At 42.3% G+C, this 12,240-nt stretch overlaps 1 protein-coding gene and 1 long non-coding RNA gene across 2 annotated transcripts in view; one reads left to right on the top strand and one right to left on the bottom strand.

The window, feature by feature from the left end:
• Window positions 1–3,910: 3,910 nt before the first annotated feature.
• On the bottom strand, window positions 3,911–4,969 carry LOC148056641 (uncharacterized). The gene is made up of 3 exons (XR_015702501.1): window positions 4,812–4,969; window positions 4,635–4,718; window positions 3,911–3,940 (listed from the first exon to the last, which is right to left on the bottom strand). It is a non-coding gene; the product is annotated as an uncharacterized LOC148056641 (long non-coding RNA).
• A 290-nt stretch (window positions 4,970–5,259) lies between these two features.
• The window catches only part of CUNH8orf48 (chromosome unknown C8orf48 homolog), a 41,469-nt gene continuing 34,488 nt past the window's right edge, over window positions 5,260–12,240 (top strand). The window contains exons 1-2 of the mRNA XM_087748346.1: window positions 5,260–5,392; window positions 10,492–10,614. Coding sequence (XP_087604472.1) covers window positions 10,539–10,614 — 76 coding nt within the window. The 5' untranslated portion in view covers window positions 5,260–5,392; window positions 10,492–10,538. The remainder of the gene's footprint in view (window positions 5,393–10,491; window positions 10,615–12,240) is intronic.

The following is a 12,240-nucleotide window of genomic DNA, read 5'->3' as shown; positions in this document are numbered from 1 at the left end:
TTCTTTATAACCAACACGCACCGGAGGGAATGATAAATTTACTTAAGAGCCACAGCATTATTCAACACACAGCCTAGCGGAACGTTCCACAAAGCACCGAGTGGTTTGTCTGATCACCTCCACTACCTATCCCCCAGGAGTTGGAAACATCAGCTACGTTTCATGTAAGCTACTGTTAAGAATATGATAGCTTAACCAATACAATGAAAATCACTATTTAAGATTATAGAGGCTATGTTTATTGAGAAGGTCTGTCTTAGACTAGGATACTAAAGTTCTCAAACTTCTCCACACAGGTACACACACAGGTAAGTGGCACAAACTGGCTGCCAAATTTCAGATGAGTGTCCATTTTCTAAGTTCACAAACAGCCCCAGAAAATTAAGAGAGAAGTTCTTTCTCCAAAAAGACAATCACCCCAAACAACTCACCTCCTTACCAGTGAGGAAATGCTTAGAGCAACATTGATGTTCCTTCTTCCAGGACCATGAGATTTCTCAGAAATAAGCCCACCTTCAGAAGAGATTATAAGGATCTCAAAACAGTGTCCTCTGAACAAACTACAAAATCACTCCACCTTCTCCAGTAGAAATAATATTCCACCAATAAAGAATTAGAAGAAAAACAGAAAGAGCCTTGCTAATATGACTTACAGCATGTGCAGGACACTTCAATACCGCAATGACTACTATCACAAAAGCTAGCTGAAGAATGAATAAATACTGTTTTTTTACAACAGATGGATATATGATGGGTTAAACAGACTGTCAATATGAAAAGCTGCAATCTCTAAATGAAGGCATTTTCTGAAGTGTCAAAACAACTCATCAGTTTGAAGTAAATTCTGAAAGATTCCCAAAAGAGTCAACCTATTACTGAAGAAAGCTGATTAATAAGTCTAGTATCGATCTGTCGAAAGTGACTTTGCCTTTCCCTTTGAAAGCTCTCCCCACAGCAACACACAGGGAATTCATCAGGATGGTCCACGGGGAAATCATTTAAGCAAAAATAATAACAGGAAAGAAGAAAATGAAGAAAATCTCCAACATTTAATCTATGGGTTTCTGAGCTCTCCTCTTTCACATGAATTAATGTCATGTTCAGGAAAAAAACCTAACCTGTCCACCTAAGGGGACGCATTATTCCCCAGAAGCACAATGATAAACCACTGATCTTGAATACCCAGCTACTTAAAGCATCTCCTTGAAGGCGCCTACAATAACTCTGCATGGGGAAAAATAAAAACGACCTGCTGCAAACGTAGACAAGGATGCAAACCAACTTAAAACACCACCTTTGTGTGTCTCTGAAAGGAAGAGGATCGTGCACTGGAACTTTCTTACGCTCAAGTTGCTGTTGTAAGCAGCACTGAATCTATCCAGACAGAAAAGATCAAGACTATCGTGAAACACCTGACTTAGAGATTCAGTCCCATCCCATACGATCTTAGGTTTGGGATCAGCGAACAGACAATTCCACGTGTAGTACTTTGAGAAATCAAGAGTGGATCTAACTCTAACGCTTCTCCACTACAAGTTTTACTTCCTCTGTAAGAAACTACTGTCAAATGCCTGGTCGGTCTCCTCTCTGCTCTTCAGACAGAGCGCTTCCCACCGCTGTGCCTGTTCTCCAACAGGCCTTTACGTCTCTGGTGAGGAGTTCGGATGCTTCCATATAAATGGAAATATCTATGTATGTACATATATGAATACATATTTTATAATGCTGGCTAATGGAACTTTATTGCATTTTCAGGTGTTTTCCCATAAGATCACTGCAATTTCTCGCTATTGGAAGGAGAAAGGACTCACAAGGAAATCTGCAATCTATGTGTGCAGTTTGCACCCAAACACGGGAAGGTAGATGTTTGCTCTTTACCATCACACTAGGACACACAGTGAGTAAGAGTATTTATCCAGCTGAAAGCGCAAAGCAAAATTAGGAAGGTAGAGCGTAGTTATGCTAACTGGAATCAAGCCTATGCACTGAGGCTAATACCAAACCTTGTAAACGCAGCCGTGGCTCCTTCATAATCCCAAGTGGTAATTTCTGTTTTCTGTCTCATCCTAAGGACATCCTTTCCTCAGGTTACTCTGGGGAGAGCGTACAATGCTCTCCAGCAACTTACAGAAGCAACACATTGTACAAAAGCTTGGCATAAAAAGACACTTGTCACGCTCTTCACAACCAGGATCTTCACTGGATGTTTCTCCCCTGGGTGGTTACCAAGTCTGACTAAGATGAAAGAATACCTGCCTGCAGAGATGCTACTGTGACCGAGGACAAGATAGTAAGACACAGTTTATCTTTTTTTCACAAGAGATTTTCAGTCCTCTTTTCTCCACCATGAAGCCTAGTGAAAATGCAGCTAATTGTGGTTTCCTCCTACTAACCAGAGCATAATTAACAACAGCTACCTACAGCTATCTACATTTTTTTCTATCTGAAACTCTGTGGACACTTTTAATATTTAATTCGTATGCACACTTCTGATCTGCCATGGACACCAGCCAGTCTCGAGCAACTTTAAGCAAAGATCAATCCATTTAATTAGAGATGTGAATTAATGGAAACTGAAATGACCATTTTAAATACGGCAGGCCCTAAACAATGACTCCCTGAGATGCTGCATGCCCTAGAGCGTTTCCTTTGTAATAGTTTCAAACTATCCACTCTCATCAATGATTTATGCCGTCTAGGTGCTACTTGGCAGTACTTCCAATGTCTGTGCTGATAAAGAAGAAAACTTTCATTGCATCTTGAACTGTCAACAAATGCTTTGAAATTTCGTAAGAGTTCTTGCATTTGTCCTTCATACTTCCAGAGTTTAAAAAAAACAACCTCAAACTACCTGCCTTTTCATATAGAATAATGCTTATGAGCATCTCATTAATGAGTCACATTAACTTTCTCCACCATCAGAATATGCTTAGTTCCATTGGCCTTGCACCATAATTCTCCAACTGGGTACTGAACCTCGTTGTGACAGCCCAATTAGTTCCGCTGGCAACGTTAATGAGATTATGATTATTTGAGAAACATACCTAGCAAGTATGAATTCTTATGCAGCCCTCTGGTTAAAAGGGATATTACAACTTTAATAGAAGGAGACATCAAAAAGCATTTACCCACACAAAGGGATTCAACAACTGTGTTTAAATTTAATATAACATGATGAAGAGACGAGGTGGAGTAAAAGCCTGTCACTGCTTCTCAGACAGTATTATTTATGGCTCTATATAGGACCAACTCCATGACATTAGCAGACGGAAATCTTAATACCTTCTGACACAACTGGGTTGAGCCATCTATTATCACCCACAAATCCTTTAAAAACAAATACTGGTTCAAATAATTATGCCGTTCAACATATTAACTTCCTAGACGCCAACAAGGGGAACCACAGTGATAATATTACCTGTTTTAGGGAAGGCCAGGGAAACAACTGATCTGTACCCCAGGCTTCAAATCAAAAGCCTTTAATATTAGGATCACACTCTACACTGAATAAATGTCAGAGAAATAAACTTGATAGAACAATATATTTTCTATGCTCCAAAATTATGAATTTTAAAAGGGACCGAGAACAAGAAACTACAAAGTCTTTAACCTCTAGGGAATAAATTCAAATACCAACCAGGTCAGTAATAACCTAATCTCAACTGTTACCATAAAAAAAATGGACGATGATAAATAACGAAGTACCAGGCTGCCAGGGACGTATTTAGTGGGAACTGTGAGGATCTGTGTTATTCTTGGTTATTCTGTGTTATTCTCTGTGTATCTTGATTAGAATTTTGAAGAAAAGGTAATGTTTCTCCCAACCCTATTTCACCATCATTTATAACCCGGAGCATGAAAACTGTCAACCTACCTCTTCGATTCTTCCAGACACTTATTCAGCTTGGGTGCTTGCTAGCTTGTCTGCAACATTACTTCCCTGAGAAGGAAAATACAACATAGAGCAATCAATGAAAGGTGAATCTTGGGGTTGGAGAGGTTTAGTACACAACGCAGATTTTGCTGATCTAAATGGCATACACTGTCTTAATTACATCTTCCTCCCTCCGTAGTGTTCGCAGTCTAAGTCTCATGGGTGTTCAGCTGACTCCCACTTCCTGCAGTATGGATAAAGGCCCCTTCCATTTGCAGCTGCACGCCTCTCTGATCACTACTAAAATTTGTATGGATGGAAAATGTAAAAGAAATGTTTATCACATATAAATTATTCTAATTTCTTGTAGCAAGCTAGATGAAAATGAAAAGGGCCAGCACCAAGCAGTCCACTCTCTGCAGGAAGCAGTGAACGACTGAATCTTAAAACATGTGAACAATATGTAGGCAGACCTGTTTATTCCACTTTGCTTTACACTCCACTGCATTAATGCATTTATTTACTCTTTTGCAACACTGTGGATCTATCTCATTACGCCGGCCACGCTTCCTTTATATTATAGGTATAGTTGTAGCACACAGAGTTCTCTCTTTCAAGAGAAACAAGATCACGTGCTGCACTTAAGCCAACACGAGAGAAGACAAGATCCTAAAGATCTCAGCCTTAAAGATTTCAGCCAAGCTGAGACCTTGGGAAGTCAGTCCAAATACAGCACGAGGTGTTTAGGAGGATAAAATACCTCAGTGATTTACATGTGAGAGACCACACGCTACGCATCCCAGAACTGAAGAGTAAGCTTTTCTTGATAAAAAGAATGATTTCCCTGAAAGACAAAAAAGTGGCATTAGCTAACCTGAAATAGCAGTGTTAAACCAAGATCCCAGTATACAGAAGAGCTGCTTTTATCACGACGTACCTATTGAAATTGGACCTCAAGCTACAGGTAGACTTCATCCCCTGAAATACGAACTTCTTGCACCTTATTTCTACGACAGTGTGGCACCAGGGCTGTAGCTACACTACCACGAGCACAAGCAGGTCGGCACCAGGCTGCCCACGAAGCCCCTGGCACCCCACGCCAACGGCCGGGCCTTGCCATGACCCACACCAGCACCCAGCCTGTCCAGCCTGCCTGCCTCAGCCGGCACCTCCCAACCTGCGCTTTCAATGTAAAAAGAACAACTATATAAAAGCAAAAAGGATTGCAATAAAAGGCTTTTCTCTACGCCTCGCTCCCTAAGGGGCAGGGAGGACGTGAGGAAAATGGCGGCAGGGCCAGGGCGGGAGTGCCACCCTCAGGCCAGGCCCCCGCCCCTCACACCGCCCCGCCGGACCCCTCACGCCGCCCTGGCAAACCCCGCCGCGGGGAGACGGGGCGGAGCCGTGCGCGAAGGGAACCGGCCTGCCCGCCCCGCCACCCCGCCCCAGGACGGCGCCGGGGCCTCGGCTGGCCGCCCCGCTCCCCTCGGGCGCAGCCGTCCGCTCCGCGGGACCGGGGTGAGTGGCGGGGAGCGTCAGGCGCCGCGCCCGCCCTGTGAGGGCGGCCTGGGCCGCCTCGGCCCGCCAGCGGGGCCGGTCCCGCTCCCGGTCGCCCCACTCGGGGCTCAGCGGCCCCTCCGCGCCGCGGGGCACCTTTTTGTGCTGAAGCGGGGCCGGTGTGGCCAGGCTGCCGGTTCTCGATGCGCTGGCGGGCCGGGGTAAGGAGCCCCGTCCGCGGCGGCGGTGTGAGGAGAGGAGGCCGTCTTCCCGGGCGGGAAGGGACGCCCGGAGGGGAAGGCGCCGGCTGTCGGCGGGGTTTCAGGGGGAGCGGAGGAGGCCGGACACGGACCCGCATCCCTCCTGTGTGGCAAGTTACCTGCCTTGGGAGGGGAGTTCTCGGTGACAGCCGGGCAAGTGAAGGTGCTGGGGGGGCTCGTCCGTGGGGGCGAGCCTCGGAGGCTGCAGGGAGGCCCGGTGTGGGTGCTGGCAGTGTGGTAAAGGATAGCCTCAGCGTCTGGTTGGTGCCAGGGGGTTCGAAAAGGGAATTCGCCAGTTGAAGCATACATTAAACGGTTTTGGAAAATTCATGTTTTCAGCCTGGAAATGCAGGATTGTGGAATTTAAAAACAAACAACAAACCACAAACAAAAGAACACCCCACCTCTGTCGCCTTTGGGTTTTAAGTAGAAAGTGCATGGAGAACAGTTTCTTAGTTGGCTGTTACTTGGTGGAAACGTAGGTTTTTCACGAGTGTGGCGTGTTGCAGTCACGTTTTTGCCTACTGAGAGGACGGAGCTTCTTTCCCTCAGGTTTTCTTCTAAAGTGCCTTCCATTTTCAGTGGCACTACATCACGGCAGCCTCTTCTCAGTGGCGAGTGAAGGTTCTGTCACCGCGTCTGTACGACAAAGCGATTCTCAGAAAAGCAATTCAGACAGTTCTGTGGCTTTTCTTTTTCAGAACCCTTACTGAAGCACGGAGCTTGCTTTCCGCTAATCTGTTAAGGTAGATAGTACCAGCCTTGTGAGGAATAAAAGCCGTATGATAGCAGATGCAACTTTAAAGTTGTCTGTAAACATGTTTTATTTGCTATTTATGAGTATACTTATGGCATCTAAGTAATTTATCTGCTGATCTTGTAACAAATACCTATTTTTCACTGTGAAAATTAGCTAGTATCAGTCACATCTGATATTATGAAGCATTTCTAGTTCAGCCAGTCATGTTACTTGCTGAAATTCATCTTCTCGCTCCTCAACCATCCACGTGCTGCTTGTGCAGCTGCGACTTCTGAGGTCAGCTGTGGGCAGGAGAACTAATTGACTCTCTGTTTGCATTTCCCATTGTTTTTTTCCAGGAGTCCTGATCTTAATAACCAATCTCCGGCCTGAATCAGTGGTGGTGTAATGAATAAAAGAATTCCTTAGCGTTTATTAATATTTAAAGTTTAGATCACAACAATTCTTTAATCTTTGGGACCACGTTAAAACAAAAAGAAAACCTTTGGGCCTAGAAATTGGGCACTACAGATGGGTTTTGGAACTCTAGCCGTGGGAAAGAAGTCCTGAATTTGTTTTAGGGGCACAGGGTCTTTACACAGTGCACAGAAAGACTTTGGCAGTAATGTGGCATGTAAAACAGGCAGCGTAGCATATTCATTAGGGAAATGGCCAAGGTCAGCACCTTTAAAACGAAGTTGCCTAAACCCCAGTAACAAACACCAAGTACAGTAGCATACCTGAATTTCAGGCATGACAGAAAGTGCCTTTGTCTACCTGCTGTTCTCGTGTTGGGGTTCCCATCTTTCTGATGAAGGAGGCATGACTGGGACTGCTGCAAGCATCTTTCCAGAGGGGTGTTGCCCACACGTTTACTCTCCTTATTTTATGAGAGTAGGGAAGCAATTGGAGCAAAATTATTCAGGACAAAGTTATTTAGGTCTTTAAATTCAAAGGAAGAAGGGGTACTGCATCATTCTAATAAAAAAGGATAAAATAAGTAAGGACAAAACTTTAAAATAAATCTGTTACATGATAAGTAATTATCTGAGGTCTATTTTGTTCCTGGAGCTTGAATCTGGAGAACTTTTATTTCTCTTTTTCACATTGGAAGCATGACTCCTTATTTGGGAGCATCAGCTGGCTGATGCTTGTTTTGTTTTCTTCTTAATTTTCTAGGCAAAATCTAAGCAGAACAAGGAGGTTTTGCATTTCTGAGTGGTGAGAGGCTTAATAATCTGAAGGCAAAAAAAACCCAACCCATTTTTTAAATGATTTTGTTTTCATGAATGATTTTATCCAAGTGTTATTGTAATTTGCTACAAATCTGAAAGGAATGCTGGTCAGAATTCATTGCTAATGTTCAGTGATAACTGTTACTGTGTGATTACCCAGTGGATCTTAATGATGTAGTACTTTGGTCAGCAGTAGTGCTTTGAAGGGTGTTGCCTTGATCAGTGCACTGATTAAGTAGTTATTTCTTCCACCCATAGTGGTAGCTAGAGCTGTAATATTCCTTCGTATGTCCCCCATTGCTATAAGTAATCCAGTCATTTTTCCTGTATAATTGAACCTGTTACATCCTTTTGTTTTTATTTGCAATGCTGCACCATGGCGACTCCCCCAGCAGATAGCTCTGGTAACTATGCAAAGTGGCAGATGGAATTAAGCCGGGGTTACAGTAGCTCTGGTTTGGACTATTCAGAAGATACCTTTGAGCCCCTCAGTGAGGAGGAAGAAGCCTGCTGGCAGTGAGGCAGCGAACCCTCTGAATCGTATTGTTCCACAGAGGATTTAGAGTGGTCTGCTGTGTCAGATGTGTTGGAACGCATGTCATGGTTGGCAGGCCAAAATCATGCAGGTATGCAGAGCTTACCATGCTTGAGACCTGTCTTTCACAGCTTTAAATTGGTGCGATGGAGACTTGAATCAGCAAAAATAAAAATGTAAAAATTGCGCACAGTGTTCTTGCTGTGCAAAGCAACAGAACCTCAGTATGCTGACTAGATCTGTGTCTTGCGCTCTCAGGATTTGCTGACAGCTACATGCAGAAGGGTATAATTTGGCCGTGGAAACCCTTCCTTGTAATGCTGAAATTCTGTTGGCATGTTAAAAAATATTCTGCAAGGTATCTTGATGGAGTTACCCTGTATGAAAAGTAGCTGGGCCGTAAAATAATCTTTCCAAGGGCACAGGGAAAGTTCCAGGACTTGAAATACTTAAGAGGGCTAGATCGTACCTTAAAGCTTCATCAGATGAGTGATAAAGAAGCAGGCAGCAGGACATAAGCTAACTGCCTTAATGTCTTGTTAGGTTTTCTTTTGTCTCTGTGGGGTTCTCTGTCATTCTTCTACGTTCTTCCTTTTTCCAAGTTTGGTCTGGTCAGTATTGTGAGTACTTGAAGAGATTAATATTTTTTTAAATCTCTTTTTAGTTTGGGAGCTTGTCAGCATGTGGAAACATTGCTTTAAAGATTAGCTACAAGACTTTTAATATATTTTTAAAAGTAGTGTAGACTTAAGATATATTTTAATGTCTATTAGCTGTTACTCTTGTAATCTGATTCTACTCCGTTCAACTTGATCAGCTGGCATATACTGATATATAATTAACCTTGTCTATATTTTAAAATTGGCAACCTGTTTCTTTTCCTACTGTAGACAAGTCCAGTAGAGATGTTCCTCCTGTCCCTCATCTAGCCAAGATTTTACTGTGGGTTTTTTTTTTTTTCACTCTGCAGTAATAACCAGCACCATTGTCACTAGGAATACTTTTTAAATACTGTTTAGGCATGAAATCCCAACAATGCGGGGCAAAATTTGTTGCCAGATATATATACGTGAATGTAAACCCTGTTTATTGTAGCACAGCGTTAGGTATCAGTGCTTCAAAAATCTGAATAAAGAGACGATCATTGCCTTGGTGTCTTATTCATGCTACATTATTATAATTGAACAGTGTCTAATAGATTTAACAGTTTTGCTTAAAATTTTTAGTTTTTACAAATAATAAGTTTTAATAAACATTTTTTTTTTTTCTGGAGCTATAACAAGTTTTTTTAACTTATTCCATGTCTAACTATTGATATCCTTATTTCTGGCATCAAGGAGTACATGCTGGGAGGAATCCTTGCTGTATGTGTAGATTTTTTTTTTTTTTAATAAGTGTTACCACTTTTTATCTTTACAAGGTTAATGTTTCATAAAATTATGAAGTCTTCTGAATGCTACCAGTTAAATGAGAAACTAGGGAATAATTCACAGAAAAATATTTTGGGATATTGATTGCTTTCTGTGGTATATATCTTACCGAGAACAGCATATATAAATAATGAAAACCACAGAAAACCTGTCGTGCTGGTGTCCCCATAGGGAAACATTATTTCTCTGTATAAGCCCACTGAATTTGCTGTTAGTACCCTGAAAACAGAGTGGAGAAGTCAGGTGCTTCCTGAGCGTGCTCAGTATTTTAAGCTGGGACCACAGCGTGTGCATCTTGCTGTCAGTGGCGGTGACTTTTCAGACCTCTTAAGTCTTTTGTCTTTTCCCAGCTATTCGCTTTCACATCTTTGCTGTTTCCTCAGTTTCTGCAGAACCGGAGTTGTGCTGGAACAAGCTGGAGAACAGGGAGCTGATACAGATTTTTTATTTCCCCTGCCCCACGTTATTTTTCACTTGGATCGATACCTTGAGGCAGGTCACGTAAGCTCCCAAGAGTACTTGTACTGCCACAGATGAAGAGCCTATTTAGGGCTGAAAATAAGCGATGAGGCTGAATGAGGGAGGAGGTAGATTGAGGTTAAGTTAGCATTGCAGGTAGAATTGAATGTGTCAACAAGCTCTAAGCAGTAGTTTCTGTTTTTCTCAGTGTATCTTATCTTGGCCTTCAGTGGGGTGATTAGAAATGAGCAATATGAGATACTTTGTGGGACAGAAGCTTGCTCAGCATTTCACCCTGACATCACTGATACCATCTGTATAGTCCTATGGCTTGGGGTTTCTTTTCTCTCAACAGAGAAAACTGTCCCATTCAACTGGAGGCTTGTTTGCCTCCCACTTTGTTTGTCTGCAGTCCTGCTTTCTTTACGATGTATGTTCAAAGCTACCTTTTTTTCGTTGTAGATGAGCAGTCTGAAGTAACGGGTTCTACAGCTATAGAAAAGGACGTCATGGGAAAATGGATTGATCTTAAAAATAAAGAAGCTGGCATTAAGCAAGACAAATCTGTCATCAAAACTGATGCTGGTGAGTTCAGTAACTTCAGTAAAGGTTATAATTCTTGTTTCTTTCAAAAGGGGAGGTAGGCTTTTAACTAGACTTAAATTTTCTATACAAGCTATTAAAGCTAAGCCAGGTAATTAGCCTGGCTTAATTAGCCAGATAATTAAGTATGAAGTTTCTCTTTTATGCTTTCTCGGAAAACAGTTTGTCTCCCATAACACACATGGCTTTGATGCTCCTGACACGTGATGCATTATCACAAGATCTGGATAAATACATTAAAAAATGTGTCCACATTTTAAATTTAACTGTAATCCTCCAAATTTTACTAGACTGTTTAGTTTTTCTCTTTTTCACTCCAGCTGGTGTGAAATGATCATTTCACTCCTACAGGTACTAGGAGTGTGGGCTTTTTCCCCTCCAAAGTAAACATGACTTCAGAATTTATTGTGTGAAATGCTTTTCCCCCCATTAATCGGTTGTATTAATTACTGAATTACTTGTTTGCCATGTTCTAGTTCCTTTCCCAAGCTGAGGGAGGCAGCAGGGCACCAATTTTGGCAAGAACAATGGAGCAGCTTTATCCAACACAATGATGTAGTATATGGAGGAGGAGAGGGGAAGGGAGGAAGGAAGGATGCCGTTTGCATGTACTGGTTATGCAAGTAACTGTGAGAGCAGATGGTGGGATGCAAGTCCTGCTTAAGTCTTTCTAAAAAGTGGGTCAGAGATACTATTTTTAATTTAAAAAAGAGCAAGAAAGCTGTAGTTGAGCAAAAAATAATTTAAGCAGAAGGGGAATCTTCCTCAGTCTGTATGTGCATGAAAAGTGAACAAGCTCAGAAGTTTTGTAGGTCACCTGTGAGACTGATTAACCAGGGAGATCCTTCTGCCTAGGTACTTCATGGCATTGCATTTGCACGCAAGCATCCTCAAACCGTCCATATATATCATAGGAAAACAGGACCTAAGATCATTTGTAGGCTATTCTTAATTGTATAGCTCATTCACAACACTGGTGAGTCAATGTTATGAATTCCTGACTCATCTTCAGCATTTATCTTTCTATTACTGGTTTTCCAAGACTGCCATGTAGTCAAGTGAGAAGACAGTTAATGTAGATCATCTCCTCTATAGTGGAGAGGCTTCTGGTGAGCTCCTCTGAGACAGTCTTTCTAAAATACATCAGAATCTTGTGACCATTTGATTCATAGAGAAATTGAGAAGGACCTGATGAGTTCAGATTCATTGAATGAATGGTAAACAACAGTATAAGGCTGAGGAAGTTTTCCATCTCTGCAGAGCTTTCCCTTGAAATTTACACTTGGGAAGATTTTCTCCTCTTAATCAGTTTCAGATTTTTGTAGTTCTGCACAAGGGACCTTTTGCCTTTGGCTTATGGACTTCGATGGGCAGGGAGAGTCAGAGTGGTCGCTCCGTCTTGAGTAGCAAGTTCTGTTTCATTAGCTTGCGCTGATGTATGAAGTGATGTGTTGTCTTCTGTCTGCCTGTCCTATCGCTTGTCATCTTAGCAGCTAAGCCCTTTCCAGGTACATTGTTGCAGTGCTTCCAACCACTGTCGATATGAAGAGCACAAAATAAGGTTCATGCTTATGCTGCTTTCATGCAAACACAGTACGCTGTCATGTG

Source organism: Nipponia nippon, unplaced genomic scaffold, assembly GCF_047370975.1.
Source record: "Nipponia nippon isolate SJK-2023a ecotype South Korea unplaced genomic scaffold, ASM4737097v1 scaffold_12, whole genome shotgun sequence".
Taxonomy (NCBI): domain Eukaryota; kingdom Metazoa; phylum Chordata; class Aves; order Pelecaniformes; family Threskiornithidae; genus Nipponia; species Nipponia nippon.
This window is presented reverse-complemented; position numbering and strand designations above follow the sequence as displayed.